Here is a 17253-nt window from a genome sequence, read left to right on the forward strand (position 1 = left end):
GTGGGGAGCACGGGAGAGAGAGAGAGGAAAAAAAAAGAAAGAAAGCTTGTTCTACATTGACAGAAACTGCTCTGGTAGGCCCTGGAGAGTGTGACTATATCACTGTTTAGACAGTTTGGTTGAAGGTTGTCTGAGCACTTGAGTAAGAAGCATTGCTGTTAGGCTAAGCCTTGGGGAGCATCCTCTAGACCTCCTTTTTTTGTCTATTGATTTTTTTTTTTTTTTTTTTTTTTTAATTTAAGGTTCTTTGAGACAGGGTTTCTATTTGTAGCCTTGGCTGTCCTAGACTTGTAGACTAGGCTAGCCTGGAACTCGCAGAGATCTATCTGTCCCTGCATTCCAAGTGCTAGAATTGTTTTTGTTTTTTGAGACAGGATTTAGCTGTCCTGAAACTTTGTAGAACAGACTAACTTCGAACTCCCAGATCCACCTGCCCCTGCCCCTGCCTCCTGAATGCTGGCCTTAAAAGCATGCACCACCATCACCTGGCTCAAACTGCCTTCTTAAATAACAGGGCTTTCCACTGTAGACAAGGAATTACTGTGTGTATCTTTTAAGGACTTTTATTCTGTGTTTCCTTATAGATGTTCATTTTGGACAAAGTTGAAGGTGATTCTTGTTCCCTTAATGAGTTTACCATAACTGGATCAACATATGCACCTATTGGAGAAGTGTGAGTAACCTTCATCATCTGTGTCATTGTAGTGATTGCTTATTTAGATCTGTCATAAGAGATGGATTGAGAAGATCTTGATGTTGGAAGCACTGTGGCATAGACTGGCCTACATGAGAATCTGTCTCAAAAGTGTGTGTACTCACACACACACACACATACTCACAAGTATAGCTAGATGGCTGACAGTGGCTCATTTTAATGATTTTTATTAGCAGAATACCTTTTGAAAGCAAGATTTTCTGGTGAATCTGTTCTAATTTGTCCTCCCCAAACTCATTTTTTTCACTGCTGGGACCTGTGTCAGTATCGTTGCATGCTTGCAGACGTTCAGGGCTGCCCTGGGATGTGAAGTGAGAGGTCTTGTTTTAAACAAATGGGAAGTCAAAGAAGCACTTTCCCTGTAGGTGTGACAACAGGAGTTCCATCTCAGGAACTTAGAGGAGAGAACCTGCCACTCTTTGTTTTCTGACCTCCTCAGACACGTGCTGCATTGTGGCATACAGCCACAGCCCTGTGGGTTGTTTATCTTAAGTTGAGGCAAACTGTGATCCAGAAATGTTTTCTCTTTTGATAGGCATAAAGATGACAAGCCAGTGAAATGCCATCAGTATGACGGGCTTGTAGAGTTAGCAACAATCTGTGCTCTGTGTAATGACTCTGCTTTGGATTATAATGAGGTAAGACTCCTCATAAATGAGAAAGAGGCCATCCCTGGCTCAAGGGTAGGGTGAGTGGAATTTTAAAAAGCCATCTTCCTCCCTTTGAAAAACAAGTTTCTGGTTTTATTTCCCATTTCTCTTATATGGCCTGGCTGGAGAAAGCCTTTCATAGCTCTGAGGCTGGCCACTGCAGTTGTTTCACTGAGAGAAATAGTGTGGTGGTATTCTGGCCACTGATGCACCCTTGCTTTAAAGGAGCAAAGCCCAGGCTTCAAGTCTTTCTGAGAGTCAGGGGGAGGATTACACTTCTAAACATGGATTGCCATGTGTTCTCAAGGACAGTCTGAACCTTATAGGGTTGTTTTGCTGTTGGTGGTAAAGAATAATAACCAAAAGCAACTTTTTCCTAGTTAAATAGTGGGGTTAATTATTTGCTTTCTTTCTCAAAGCCTAGGCCTTTTCTTTCAGATTATGCTAAAGTATAAGAATAATAAACAATGACCTGGAATGAACAAATACCTCAGATGAGAAAACACATTAATTAATAACTCATGGTATTGTCTTGTCTCATGGTTGTACCTTAGTGTCTTCTTGTGTGGATGGGAGGACAAACTGTCTTACTGACATGGACTTGTTTCTACAATGCAGGCAAAGGGTGTGTATGAAAAAGTTGGAGAAGCTACAGAGACTGCTCTCACTTGCCTGGTAGAGAAGATGAATGTATTTGATACTGAACTGAAGGGACTTTCTAAAATAGAACGTGCAAATGCCTGCAATTCGGTCAGTATTTGAACTTGGTGTATTGTGTCTCAGCATACCATATACATTCACTCTTTGTTCCCTGCCTCCTCAGCCTCTGCACTGCTTGAGTATACCTTTGCTCTTCAGTATTTTTTTTCCTGATAATCAACAGTCAGGTAAAGTGATCTCTCATACTGGTTCTTCAGCAGCATAGAGAAAGTAATTGTATGCTTCTTAAATTGTCCTTTGCCCTAATTTTCATTTGACACCTCATTTGTTTAACTCAGTGAACTGTTGTATTCTTTTTAACTCCTGTTTTTTTCAAATACATTCTAGTCAAGCTTTTGCCTCCACCAACCCAAAATTTTGTTTGAATTATTTGAAACTTTGTGCTAACTCGAATGGTTATATTGTTTATAATTATTAAATGTAACAGACTAGACAAGTCACAATTAGAGATGTGGATTTTGAACCTGGAGAGAGTTCCCTCCTTAAGAGCACAGGCTGCTCTTTTAGATTTGATTCTCAACACCCACCTGGCAGCAAAAACTATTTGTATTTCCTGTTCTGAAGGGTCAGGATTTTATGGCCTCCATGTACCTAGAACACATGAGGTGCACAAACATACACAGAGATAAAACACCCATCCATACACAAAAAATTTAAATAGGGAGAGGCTACTGGAGATAGCTCAGAGGTCCTGAGTCCAATTCCCAGCAACCACATGATAGCTCATAACCATCTATAATGAGATCTGGTGCCCTCTTCTCTTCTGGCATGCAGGCATAATACTGTGTGTGTGTGTGTGTGTATTTTTTTTTTTTTATGGGGGAGGGTTGGGACTGGAGATTTGGCTCAGTGGTTAAGAGCATTGGCTGTTGTTTCAGAGGACCTGGGTTCAAATCCCAGCACCCACATGGCAGCTGACAACTGTCAGTAACTCCAGTTCCAGGGATCCAACACCTTACAAAGACACGCAGGCAGGCAAAACACAAATGCATATAAAATAAAAATAAGTATATATCTTTTAATGGGAGGCTTGTGCTGGAGAGATGGCTCACTGGTCAAGAGAGGAACTGGCATGAAGTTAATTCCCAGCACCCATGTGGCAGCCCACAACTGTGACTCCAGTTCAGGGATCTGACACTTTCACTCATGCATCCATACAGGCAAAATACCAATGCGTGTAAAATAAAAATTTAAAAATCATGTTAGAAAATGAAAAAAAAAATGTGGATTTTAACATATCCCAGAAATCAACCTAATGACTGCTCAGATGGGAAATCAGTAATGATTCAAAACATTTGAACAATAATCAAAACTGTATTTGTTACTACTTCTTAAGATATTCTTTTTCTTTTGTGTGTGTGTGTGTGTTTGTTTTATTTTGTTCTGTTTTGGGTTTGTTTTGTTTTCAAGACATCTTTTTCTGTGTAGCCCAGGCTCTCCTGGAATTTGTTTTGTAGACCAGGCTAGCACGAACTCAGAAGCCTGTCTGGTTCTACCTCCTAAGTCATGGGATTAAAGGTGTACACCATCACACCCAGCCTTTTCTCTCTCTTTTTTTTTTATTTGGGGGGAGGGGCTTTATCATTTTTAAATGCATACAGATCATTAAAGAATAGAAAACACGGGGCTGGAGAGATTGCTCATAGGTTAAGAGCACTACCTGCTCTTCCAGAGGTACTGAGTTCAATTCCCAGCAACCACATGGTAGCTCACAACCATCTATAATGAAAATTGGTGTCCTCTTCTGGTGTTCAGGAGTACATGCAGGCAGAACATTGCATACATAATAAATAAATAAATAAATCTATCTTACAAAAAAAAAAAAACATAGAAAACACTACTGGTCCATGACGCAAAGCTCAATAAGTTAATTACAAAGGCTTAAACTAAGGCAGACTACCAAAAAAAAATCTTTCACCTAATCTGGATGAGATTAAAGTGGGCATTGATAATATCAAGTCCTCTAAGTATTTATTTAGAATGTTTAATTCATGGATAGAAAAAAAACAGCAGCATACCAATTGTGGTCAGCTTAGCTTGTCAGCAAGATACAACCAAACACTTGAGAAAGGAAATGGGATGTCAATGAGGAATTTTCTAGATTAGATTGGCATTTAGGGGATTCTTTTGAGTTAACTGAAATGAAAACACCATTCCTCAGCAAAGAATAATGAACTGTCCTATTGAAAGGAGGACTAAGAACTAGTCTGTGTGGTTAATTCTCTGTCTTAACTGTGGCTATAATGTATGTAATTCTCTCAAGTTCCTGATTTTCCAGCCAGATTGGCTGTGACTTGGAACAGATAAACTTCCTCCTATGTTGACATTGTCAGGGTATTTCATTGCCAGCCAGCAAAGGAATTGAGATACATATAACCACAGTGTTCAGAGGCTCTTGAGTTCAAGGCAAGCCTAACCTGGGCTATGTAATTATCAAGACGCCATCTCAGAAAGGTAATACAAAGTTAGAAATCAGTGCTGCAAGCTTCTATTTGAAGAAAGAATTTCAAAAATAGAGAAATAAGCTAGAAGTAAAACTCTGTGTGTTTAAGGATGTACAATATCCCAAAACAGTTTGATCTATCAGTAAATTCAACTGCTGAAAAGAAGCTGACAGATCTTGTAATAACTCAGCTTTCTATAAAGTATTTCCTTAAAACATAAGTTCTCAAACAAACTGATCTACATAATCTGAGTGCCAAAGGTCAGTCAGTGGTAGCTAAAGATGATGCAGGAAGCATCCATAAATATTTTATCTGCCCTTTAGCCTGGAGTAGAGCCATAAACCTGCATCAGCATGGGCAGCCCTAGCATAGCTGTCCAGGTACCACTGTTTGTTGTGCACCCACAGACCATCATAGTAGAGCTGTCTTTCTTCGCTTTTCCTTGGCTTGCTGTGGCCACATAAGACCATCCAGTCTGAAGTTTGAATAAAACAATTTTTGTGGCTACTAGCAGACACTGGCCACTTAGTCATTCTTTAGTACCACGGTCTCTCTAGACAGATCACTTCTGCCCATCTCTTTGCTTGGCATAGAACCTCACATAGCTCAGTGATAGTGTGCTTGCCTAGCGTGCACAAGGCCTGCCTTAGTTCAATCCCCAGAACCAGAGTAAAAGAAAACATAAGCAGTCAAAATGACATACCCTTTTATCCTGCTCAGGTCAGGTTGTTACTTGAATGAGAAATGGTGTAGAGATAAGGTACAGTAGAGTCAGTGAGAGGCCAAAAAACATGTTAAGGAAACATCAGTTACTACTGTGCTCCCTCATTGAAGTTATGTGTCACTTGGCTCTTAGGGTTGGCCAGGGTGTCTTTGATCTCTCCTGACCTACCAGGATGTAGATAACCATTCCTAGTCTCTGGTCATTTTTGTCTCTAGTTACTCATACTGTCTCTGGCCATATAATATTAAATACTTTGAATGTTGTGAGTGTGGTAGGGTTCCTCCTAAGCTATTTAGAATGCTTCAGAATTTACTTACTTGCTGCAGCCACAGCAGACATTTAGTAAACCTCACTGGCAGAACAGTGTGACTTCAAGGTTTTGGAGAGCCGATTCTGGAACCCACGCCCAGTGCCATTGGCCTGGTGAGCTAACCACCACTGTATGAACTGGTGTTCCATGTCTCCCTTTATGAGGTTTTCGAATGGATTCTCAAGGCAATCCTTGAACTTGGTATCCTCCTGCCTTTAGTCTTCTGGTTACTAGGATTATAGGCATGTAGCACCACACCGACCCTTTAGACAGCTCTTAATAGCCAGTGTTTAAAGCCCTCCAAGTGTCTTTCTACACACACACTCGTGGCCTTCAGTATATCTTAGTTGTACATTCTGATCTGTTCCCAAACTATAGGACACTTTTTGAGGGTACGGACTTGGTGTCCTGTTCACTACTGTTTAGGCTGCCATACTCCCTAAAGACCAACATGATGAAGATAGATGAACAGGGGCAGGATCTGTCGTATAATGAGTGTCTAATGAGTATCTGTCTAGAAATAGTAATTCAACAGTGTTCTTGTCTGACCTTCCACAGGTCATTAAACAGCTGATGAAGAAGGAATTTACTCTAGAGTTTTCACGCGATAGAAAATCAATGTCTGTCTATTGTACACCAAATAAACCGAGCCGGACATCCATGAGCAAGATGTTTGTGAAGGCAAGTACTGCACAGATGGAGGCTTTCTTACGGGTAAACAGGCAGGTACAATTGCTGATCTGAGTCTCACATTTTCAGGGTGCTCCCGAAGGTGTCATCGACAGGTGCACCCATATCCGAGTTGGAAGTACCAAGGTCCCCATGACTCCTGGTGTCAAACAGAAGATTATGTCTGTCATTCGGGAGTGGGGCAGTGGCAGCGACACACTGCGCTGCCTGGCCTTGGCTACTCACGACAACCCGCTAAGGAGAGAAGAGATGCACCTGGAAGACTCTGCCAACTTCATCAAATATGAGGTATCTCACTGGCACAGTCACTGCTGCCAGAGGACAAGCAGATGTCCTGGCGAGGCCACAGGAGTAACCCTTACTTGGATTGATGTTTCAAACAGAAATAGTTGAGAATTTGATAAATCTCCTTTCAATGTAGACTAATCGAGACAAGTTCAGATAAGCTTGTAAAGCCTAATGTGAACTAAGTATTTAATGGAATTTTAAAAATATTTATTAGATATTGCTTATATATATGTGTGTGTATATATATGTGTATGTATATATGTGTGTATGTATATATGTATGTATGTATGTATATGTATGTATGTATGTGTGTGTGTGTGTGTATATATATATATATATATATATATATATGCTCGGAGATTCGTTTCCATTTCTTCCTTAGACCAGGATTTTTCTGTCAGGGTTGTACTATACTAAACAGAAGGAACAGCTCCTGAGACTGCCAGGCTCAGAGTGCTCTTATACCTCAGTATGGTGTCACACACACCCCAGTGGATAAGTTTATTACAGAATGTGAGAATTTAGACCAGAATGATTTGGTGATGAGAGTGTACTCTCTTAAATACAATTAAGTGAGGGTGTTGCTCAGTGGTAGAACACTGGATAAAGCCCTGTGTTCAATCCCAAGTTGCATGATGATAAAGGCCAGAAGTAGAGATGTGTAAGCAGCAGGCTGAGGCCAGAGGACTGCTACAGGTTTCTCAAGTATATATGGTGAGACATTGTTTCAGCTGCTGGCAGAGGAAAGTGTCAAACTTGGAGTTATAGCAGGAGTGGCCAGGACTGTTTCTGTGGGGATAAGCTGATTGAACTCATAGTGACTCTCTTACTTTAGACCAATCTGACTTTCGTTGGCTGTGTGGGCATGCTGGATCCTCCCAGGATCGAAGTGGCCTCTTCAGTGAAGCTGTGCCGGCAAGCAGGCATCCGAGTCATCATGATCACTGGGGACAACAAGGGGACTGCTGTAGCCATCTGTCGCCGCATTGGCATCTTTGGGCAGGATGAGGATGTGACATCAAAGGCTTTTACAGGGCGGGAGTTTGATGAACTAAGCCCCTCAGCCCAGAGAGATGCCTGTTTAAATGCCCGGTGTTTTGCTCGAGTTGAACCTTCTCACAAGTCTAAGATCGTTGAGTTCCTTCAGTCTTTTGATGAGATCACAGCTATGGTAAGGTTTTAGACATGAGCAGTGATATTCATGTCCATCTAGGCATGGTGATGTGTGCCTGTAATCCTGGAGTTTAGGCTGAGGCAAGCCTGGGCTACCTAGTTTCTGAAAACAAAGAGGGTTTGAGATACACACACACACATTGACTATTTGAGTATGTGTCTGAACTGTGTAAATGACCATAAATTATGTGGCAACACTACAAATAGCTTTCAGGTGTTGGGTGTTGGCAGAAGACAATATAAAACAGATGTCCAGTCCCCTTGACTCTGCCTTTCTGAGTCTCTTTGGTAAGCTCACTTGGCTGCTTGTACATTTTCCGGGTAAAGTGTTTGATACTTGCTGCTATTCTGTGGTATTTCCTTCTCATCAGTCTGCCTCTACCCAGAGGTGTGCCATGTGGGTGATGTGTTAGTCACCTGTGGCTTCCCTTTCAGACAGGTGATGGTGTGAATGATGCTCCTGCTCTGAAGAAATCTGAAATCGGAATTGCCATGGGTTCAGGTACCGCAGTGGCCAAGACTGCCTCTGAGATGGTCCTGGCAGATGACAACTTCTCCACTATTGTGGCTGCTGTGGAGGAGGGCCGAGCTATCTACAACAACATGAAGCAGTTCATCCGCTACCTCATTTCATCCAACGTTGGGGAAGTGGTCTGGTGGGTGTCTGACTAGGGCTATATTGTATCTTTCAAAGCTGGGGCCAGGGTGTTGGACTTTCTCAGTTTCTGCTTCTGTTGTGGCTTCTTTGGTGGTTAGCCTGAGTGGGGAGAGGTCTAAGGGGCTTGTCTATAGCTGCCCAGTGTGCAGAGAATATTCCTTAACACAGGAATTAGTTTACCTCAGTAGTTTAAAGTCACAAAAGCCTTGGTCCTCCAATAGTTTCATACGAACTTTGATGGGTTAGATGTTTGATGCTCATGGCTTAGGAGAGAAGAGGCTTCCATAATTCCAAAAATCACTTGAGTTTTTTTCTCTTCTTCCCTCGAACATAAACAGTATCTTCCTGACGGCAGCCCTTGGGTTTCCTGAGGCTTTAATTCCTGTCCAGCTACTCTGGGTCAATCTGGTGACAGATGGTCTGCCCGCCACTGCGCTGGGGTTCAATCCTCCGGACCTGGATATCATGAACAAGCCTCCCCGGAACCCAAAAGAGCCACTGATTAGTGGATGGCTCTTTTTCCGTTACCTGGCTATTGGCTGTGAGTACAGTTGCTTGTTGTTTGGTTGGGAATATGCCCTCTTCGGTGCAGTTTACTAAAAGCCTCCTCAAAGCCCCTGTTGAGCACCCTGTCCTTCCTTGGGTTATGGAGAAGCAGCAGTTAGACACTGGACTTTTCATATTTTTCTCTTGTGCAACGGAATACAAATATCAACACAGACCAGGGCCCTTCCCTCTTCAGAGCTCCAGGCTTGAATGGGTGATTACTACCAAGGGAACAAGTGGAGTCCCATTAGCAGAGGCTAGTTGTGTATTCTCTGTCAGATAGGGAATTGATGCCCAGAGAGGTGAAACCACTGTCCTGGGATCTTTTGGAGAAAAAAAGATTTGACTTTTGCAAGAAAGTTCCCCCTCTTTGTCTGTGACACCCTTGAGCTCCCTGTCTTTGGCTTTTAATGATTGCTCTGTGCACCATTGTAATTTCAGGTTAGTTGTGTGCTCTGCAGTTGGGTAACTGACCACAGGGGTTGAACCAATCTCACCTTTGTAATAAAGTTCCTAGATTATAGTTGATGAGGAATAGCCTCTCCTTAGACCTGACTGTGCTGCTATGGGCTGGGTGCGAACACTGTAATTGGCAGTTCTTTAGAAGGATTCTACTAAGCTATCAATGAAACAAAGCAACTACATAGAATTTACCCATACAATAAACTGTGGTGTGACCTGGTTCCCTCAACACAGTTCTATCTGGGAGTATACCTGTCATCTTGAAAGCATGCCTGTGCTTGCTCTTTAGCTCTGGCACATTGTGCAGGGTCTGGGTCAGGTTAAGCAGGAACTTTTCCTCACAAACTCCAAAGAGATGGCCTGGTTCCCTTTTAGGCCAGAAATACCCTGTCTGTGGTCAGCTGCTCTGGCCTGTGTGTTAATCTGCAATTCACAGTGCTGTCCCCAGCCGCAAGTGTGTCAGCAACATCATGTTTGTTTCCAGGTTACGTTGGTGCTGCAACCGTGGGTGCTGCTGCATGGTGGTTCATCGCTGCCGATGGTGGTCCTAGAGTGTCCTTCTACCAACTGGTATTTAGCCACTTTTTTTTACCCCCTCTGTGTAATAGAGTGAATTCTTTTGAGTCCTTTGTCTTTAGGTAGTTTTGGATCGTCTTAGGGTTCAGACAGTAAACAGTTGCTTCAGGTGGCTCTGGGACCCGCGGCTTCTGCCGGGCTGTATTCATGTTGGTGCTGGGGCCTGACTTGGTATGGAATGGGTGTCTAGATTTGAGAAGTATTCCTGTCTGATGGAATGTGTTTGGGTTTTTGTTGCAGAGTCATTTCCTACAGTGTAAAGAGGACAACCCAGACTTTGATGGAGTGGATTGTGCAATCTTTGAATCCCCATACCCAATGACAATGGCACTTTCTGTTCTTGTAACCATAGAGATGTGTAATGCCCTCAACAGGTTAGTGACTCTTGTAGGCTGAGATCTTAGGGTTTGTGAAGGTCATAGCTGGGAGAAGCTCTTCTCTCCCAGAAGAGGACAAACATAGTTTTATTCTGTTGTCCTCAGGAAGCAGTGGGGGTTGTCACCATCACTGTCACCATGATACGGCAGGGTCTGAGAATGGGACCAGCAGTCCAGGCTATGTCTGCAGCGTAGGGAACAGATGCCACTGACAAAAGCAGCTTTGAGCGCACAGAGATGCATCTGCTGCATTGATTACAGTTCTCCCCCACTGTGGGAAATCTAGGCCTTTAGAGTTAGGTTAGCAGGAATTGCCAGGACCACCTCACTAACTAAGCCCCTACCCCCTTTGTGTCACTGACATGAGCCTTTGCTTGTGGTAAGATCAATTATCTTCTCACCTGTAGCTTGTCTGAAAACCAGTCCTTGCTGAGGATGCCCCCCTGGGAGAATATCTGGCTTGTGGGTTCTATCTGCTTGTCCATGTCACTTCACTTCTTGATCCTCTACGTTGAACCTTTGCCGGTGAGTTATTGTGGAACCCAGGCTGGGTCTGGTGTGGCCCCTCTCTAGCAGGTCCAGAGGCTTGATGCAGCCTTCTCTGTCTCAGCTCATCTTCCAGATCACACCGCTGAATCTGACCCAGTGGCTGATGGTGCTGAAAATCTCCTTGCCTGTGATCCTCATGGATGAGACACTCAAGTTTGTGGCCCGAAACTACCTGGAACCCGGTAAAGAGTGTGTGCAGCCTGCCACCAAATCCTCCTGCTCGCTGTCGGCATGCACCGATGGCATTTCCTGGCCGTTTGTGCTGCTCATTATGCCCCTGGTGGTCTGGGTCTACAGCACAGACACTAACTTTAGCGATATGTTCTGGTCTTGACTGACAGCGCTACATACAGAAGATGTTTAACTTAATCAATTAATTTTTTTATTGTTTAAAGCAACTGTCTATTTCTGCTGAATTTTCACATGAACATATTGGCTGGTGAAGGAGGTTTCATATTCTAGATTTTGTTTTGCTTTTTCTGACTCCAGTGGGACAAGATTTTCATTTTTTTATACACATAATTAAAGTGTCCATTGACATGTACAGAGAACTAACACTATTTTATGCAGATATTTTTTTGTAGATGAAAAAGCATGTACAGTGTTCTGTTTAATACTCATACTTGTACAAAGATAGTTGAGCCAGCAGACATTGTCAGCAAATTAATTGGCAGCAGACTTTAGGAAATGAATGTGTGTGGTTTTTAAAAGGAGAAAAAAAAACCTAAATAGCATGTATTGTGTCTTTTGCATGATTCTCTGGATTTAATTTGGTATCACAGTCTAATTTTTATTCATAAGCCAATTTTTCTGCACTGAGCAGAGTCCTGCTACCTCAGTCAGTATTTTTGGTTTGCCACTTCCTGCACCCTCAGCCTCTGTCACCCCCCAGCCCACCCCGCTCGGCTTCTTCTGTAGGTCTGATGGTTCTGTTTACATCCGTCTTCACAAGAGGTTTGCCTGTTCTCGCTTGTGCAGAAAACATTGCTCCAGATTCAATCGACTGGGTTTCTGTCCTTCGCCTAGTTTTTAAGGTTATTTATTTAAATGTCTAATGTATTTTATTGTAACAGACATTGTTTTGCCAACATTGCCTATTCAGTGGCACTTCACAATCTAGTTTAAAAGAAAAATAAAACATTTTAAATGGACAGAGGAAAATAACTGTCTTGTTCTTAATGGCCTTGAACTACTATAATCAGTTCAAATCTCTCTGAGGTTCTCACCTTAGAGCCTTAGTTTCCTGTTCCTGAGGGGAAGGATCCTGTGCTGCTGCGTAGTAGGGTTTCATAATGTATAGGCACAATCTGTCATGTGATACACATTTATGCAAATTTCTGCTGGCCTGTTGTCTGTACCTTGGTGTAAAGGCAAGTGTGTGTCTGTGTGTGTATGTTTTGTACAATCTGTAAATAGCACATGACCAAATGAACATATTGTATAGAACTATTTTTATTTGAATGTGACACTAACCACCACCACCATGACTCTGATGAACGTTTGCGCATGTTCAAGGTCAGTCTTAACGGCAGTGTGAGTCATTAACAGTCCTAACTGTGGTGTTTTCCTCCAATGCCTTCCAACATCCATCAACTAACGTGAGTATCTTCCCTGTGGGTTTGGGGTGCTGTGGCCTGTGTACAGGGGATGCCACTGAATGAGATGGCCCCTGTTGCTAGTGGGCTGCGTGGCTCCTGTACCCACCAGGCAGCCACTTCCTAAGGAAACAGGGATGTCAGCTGCTCACTGCACAGGTGGCCCCAGTGTAAACACTGACTGGGACAGTGATTGTTGTGAATTGTAGGGAGGAGGCCCTTGTGACCTGTGAAGCCTCTATTTCCAAACTGAGACCTTATGCAAACATGTCACAAAGGTTGGATTTTTACTGGCTGAAAAAAGGTGCTGACCCTGCGTAGGCAGTTTTTATCACCTTTGTAGGACATGTTTTAGAATGAGTGTCTAGAGTGTGGCCATTAAGACAACCCTCTGGTGTGCAGAGGCCTCAGGGCTGCTAGTACCCTAAGTTACAGGTGGTAGGCAGGAGAAAGTACCAGGTTCTGAGGGAAACCAGCAACTGACCCTTGATTTCAAGTCCTCCAGGTACTGCAGGGAGCAGTGATTCTCAGGAAGCAGGCAGGGTTTTTGGGGTTTTTTTATTTTTATTTTTATTTTTGTTTTTTTTGTTTTTTTAATGTCATTTGCCATTTTTTGATGTCATAGTATTACCCACAAAGACCACTGCCAACAGCATTGTCCCAGCCATGGGTCCCCTTCTGCATGTATTAAGCCCTACCCTCACCCAGTACCCTCAAGAAGGGACAACAGTACATGGATGGACAGTGTCATTCTCAACTAGAGCACTCTAGCCTGGAACTCAGCCTTAAGGTTTTCCTGAGTGGCCTCTTCAGTGCAGCCAGATCAATGGGTGATGTTTTCCCCAAAGAGCTAGGGGTGCTACCAAGGCCAGGCAAGGCCAGCCACTTCAGAGCAACTGCTACCACAGCACCATCAAGCTAGGATCTCAGCCCCAACAATGGCACAGAGGCCTTAGGAACATCCAAGACAGCACTTGCTTGATGCCTGCTTAATGGCCCATAAGCTATTAAGACCAGCTCCTGCAGTTAGGAAGCCTTTGAAGCAGAGCTGAGCCTGCAGCCTGGAACTGGCTACCATGGAGAACAAGGAGGGAGCAGGAAGGCCTTTTTTCCCCTTGGTGCCATGCCACTCACTCTGCTCCACCTGCCTCACCCTCTGCATGGCTACCGAGATCTCCCGCTCTCACAGCCCTCATACCTGACATGCCTTCTAGTTTCTGCCTCTTGGAGCTTTGTTAGGAGCTGGTGGTAGGAGGCGGCACAGGGCAGTCACCAAGCCACTGCTTCTAGATGAGTGGTCAGCACCTCAGGACACCTAGTCAGAAATGCTGGTCTTGCATCTAGACCGAATGCAGTGTTCTATCCATCTGTCCCTGTTGGTTTGTCTTGGAAAGTTGTTCTAACATTGCTCTATGTTTCAAGAAGCTGATTTCCTCTCTCTTTCCTTTTCAGCAATACTGGAGTAACCGCTTCCTAAACCATTTGCAGAAATGTAAGGGTGTTCGGGTGCGTGCATGTGCGTTGTTAGCAACACATCTACCAGCCCTCTGCATGACTGATGTTGGGGAAAAGAAAAATAGAAATGGTCCCCAAATCACTGTGTGATGTGGAGGAAATGTGTATTACCAGTGGGGTTTTAGCTGTTCAGTCAAAATAATGATAACAAATGTACAATTTAGCATAATGTATCAGCCTCTCCAGAGAAGTTTGGTTTCTTTGCTGCAAGAAAAATGAGGTTCTGAAACCCAAGAACAGAAGCCATCAGCCAAGTCTCCACATTTCTCTGCAAAATTTGTCATAGCCTCTATAACTGTATGATAACTGTAATGCATGCCTTCAGTTGTAAGTATCCAGATTGCTCTACAGTGACATTGAAACATGCTTTCTAATTGGCCCTGTACAGTTTGCTTATTTATAAATTCATTTAAAACACTACAGCTGTTGAATGGTTACAACATAGGCCTCTGGTCCTAACTTCAGTTGTTTTTTGGGTGTGCAGCCAGCTGTTTCACACTGTATTCATGTAACTTATTTAATGAAGTCAGAAGCAGTAGACAGCTGTTGGTGCAATACAAGTATTGTGTGCATTTATCGTAATAAAGTGCTCAGCATCGGTTCCTCACAGCTTCTTACAGTGCATGTTTATGACTGTAGACTGTAAATAGAGGTCATTTTCTCTCTGTGCTGGTAACAGGTATTGCACAGACATGATTTCGGGTAAATAAATCTATTCTACGATAAACCCTCAGTGTAGCGATGGCTGTTTTATAGGAGGGTGAGAATGGGCACCGAGGCCCCCTATTTGGTTACAAGGGTGGGAACAGAGCTGAGTCCCTCCTGTGAGACTAGTTTTATACTCAACCAGGATGGAAAACAGTACATGTCACCAGTGGGCCTTCAGGAGAAAACAGGCCTGATTGCTCAGAAGTAGAAAGAGAAGATTCCACATGGACCAGCCTGACTGCTCAGAGGCAAAGTGACTGTGTTGTCACCTTCTGTTGACAAGTAGACCTGACGGGTCCTGACTTCTTTCAACTGCAATCTGGCCAGAGACGGGCTTGGAGCGAGGTTCCACATTCCTTAAAGTGGTCTTTACTCCTCTAATACAGAACCCCTTGGCAACAGTAACACCCAGGGCCAGCAAGATGGCTCAGCAGGTAAAGTGTTCGCTATATAAGCCTGGAAACCTGAGTTTGATTCCTAGAACCCATGATAGAAAGAACCAGTTCCATCCACAAAGTTGTCTTCTGACCTCCACGTTGCCTGCATTCAGAATAAAAAACTTACTCATTAACACTTCGGAATTACAAGACCACTGCCACCACCAGTTCAAGTCAGACTTGGAGAAGTTTCGCAGAATGAACAAAAAGATAGATGGTCTCACTATGCAGACCAGGCTGGCCTGGAGCTCCACCTGTCTCTTCCAAGTGCTGGGTGGTGTGCATCAGGGCTGCCTAGCACAGACACCCTGTTCTTAGGAACATTTAGTAACTTCAAAGACTAGATGTGAAGATAATGGTTTTAATCTTGGCTTCTGACGTGGACAGGAGGAAGTGCACCAGGCACTGAGTGCCACGAGCTCTGGTTGACAGGAAGAAGCAGCTCGGTCCTTAGGCCTTGACAGTGCAAATGAATTGGGTTTTAAGGCCCAAACGTCCAGAGACAATGCTCCTGTGAGCAACAATGTTTCACGTTACCTGTGTACTTTTTTTTTCTCCTTCCCCTTGTGTAGCTATGGCTGTCCTGGACTCTTGTAGACCAGGGTGGCCTCAAACCGACTGTGCCTCCCAAGTGTTGGGATTACAGGCGGGCCACTGCACCTGCCAGCTGTGTACTTTGACAGCTAGTGGGAGAACAAATAGTTGTCAATTGGAAGCCCAAAGCCCCTCATGACCCCCACCCCCAGGTAAGCTGCACAGAAAGCTACAATACAATTGGCAGGTGCACAGCTGCAGGGTGCTTGAAGCGTACAAGTCAGAATGAGTCAGAAATCATGGTCAACCCAGACCTGCTGTCCAGAGCACTAGCGCCTCAACAGTGTGTGCACTAGGAGAGGCCTCGCCACTGTAAGGTTTTCTAAATACAAGGAGGAATCTTGGCCTGACCTGGAACCCTGAGAGACTGACCCCATAAAGACAAAATCTGTACACTTCATTCTAGCCTAAAGGCAGAAGTGATTAGAAGCTCTTAACACTGCCCAACAGAGAGTCAAAACATTCCTCATACACTAAACAAAACCAGTCTGCATGCAGGAATTACAGGGATGTGCAACATTGACTAATCTTTTGGGGTTGCTTATCCCTAAATCTCCCCCCCCTTTTTTTTTTTAGTTCAATACTGTGGCTCAGGTTGGCTTGCAGGTCCAGGCTGACCTCAAACTCACTGGCTGGACCTGGGTTGAATTCCCAACACCACAACAGTGGCTCACCAGTTCCAGGTGACCCAGCGCCCTCTTCTGGGCTCTGCATGTGCATGGGGCACAGTCATACATGAAGGCAAAACACGTTAAGTTTGAGGTTTTTCCAGACAGGGTTTCTCTGTGTAGCCCTGGCTGTCCTGGAACTCATTCTGTAGACCAGGCTGGCCTCGAACACAGAGATCTGCCTGCCTCTGCCTCCTGAGTGCTGGGATTAAAGACATGCATCACCACATGGCCTTTCTACATTTTTTTAAAGGAAACAAAAATAAATTTCTGCCTCAATTATTGTAAACAGAGATCTCCAGAATGCAGGAGGCAAGTTACAATGGCAGCAGAGGGAGTGGGGGGTGTTGAGTGGGCATAGATAATTCTGGGTTAGTTCCAGCCACAGTGAGGGCAGGATGAACATCTGCAGCTGAGTGGCAGAATGTCTACACAGCAACAGGGATCACACAGACTTCCTGAGACCACTTCCCATGGCAAGTCCAGGCAGGGTGTGCCTCCAGTCTAAAGGTAAGCAGCGCTTAGCCCAGCACAGATGGGGCATAGCAAAGGATACGGGCCAGCCTCACTGTGGAATGCCAAAGCCTGGAGCTAACTGCAAGTGCAAGATAATCACAAGTTGGCACTAGCGTGAACAAAAAGTTAAAAGGGGCAGAGTAAGAGCTGCAGAGCTCAGATTCACCCCTCCACAGGCCCAGCAGAGGGGAAGGCAGCATCCCTCCCAAAGGAGACTGGACAGTGTGAGCTGAGAAGGCCACAAAGCACAAACCAGGCAGATGCTACCTTAGGCAAGCAGGTTAAACACACCTCGGTGGTGACTTCCTGAGGCAGGCACCTTTGGCCCCTAGAATGCT

The 17253-nt window shown here is 44.1% G+C and overlaps 1 protein-coding gene across 1 annotated transcript in view; it reads left to right on the top strand.

Annotated features, from left to right (window-relative positions):
- The window catches only part of Atp2a2 (ATPase sarcoplasmic/endoplasmic reticulum Ca2+ transporting 2), a 52230-nt gene extending 37511 nt beyond the window's left edge, over positions 1-14719 (top strand). Inside the window, exons 9-21 of the mRNA XM_060382415.1 lie at positions 585-673; positions 1251-1353; positions 1984-2115; positions 6122-6244; positions 6323-6541; positions 7377-7712; positions 8150-8370; positions 8711-8913; positions 9865-9950; positions 10197-10330; positions 10741-10858; positions 10944-12480; positions 13930-14719. Coding sequence (XP_060238398.1) covers positions 585-673; positions 1251-1353; positions 1984-2115; positions 6122-6244; positions 6323-6541; positions 7377-7712; positions 8150-8370; positions 8711-8913; positions 9865-9950; positions 10197-10330; positions 10741-10858; positions 10944-11216 — 2037 coding nt within the window. The 3' untranslated portion in view covers positions 11217-12480; positions 13930-14719. The remainder of the gene's footprint in view (positions 1-584; positions 674-1250; positions 1354-1983; positions 2116-6121; positions 6245-6322; positions 6542-7376; positions 7713-8149; positions 8371-8710; positions 8914-9864; positions 9951-10196; positions 10331-10740; positions 10859-10943; positions 12481-13929) is intronic.
- The last annotated feature ends 2534 nt before the right edge of the window (positions 14720-17253 follow it).

This window comes from Meriones unguiculatus, chromosome 4, assembly GCF_030254825.1.
Source record: "Meriones unguiculatus strain TT.TT164.6M chromosome 4, Bangor_MerUng_6.1, whole genome shotgun sequence".
In the NCBI taxonomy this organism is placed as follows: Eukaryota; Metazoa; Chordata; class Mammalia; order Rodentia; family Muridae; genus Meriones; species Meriones unguiculatus.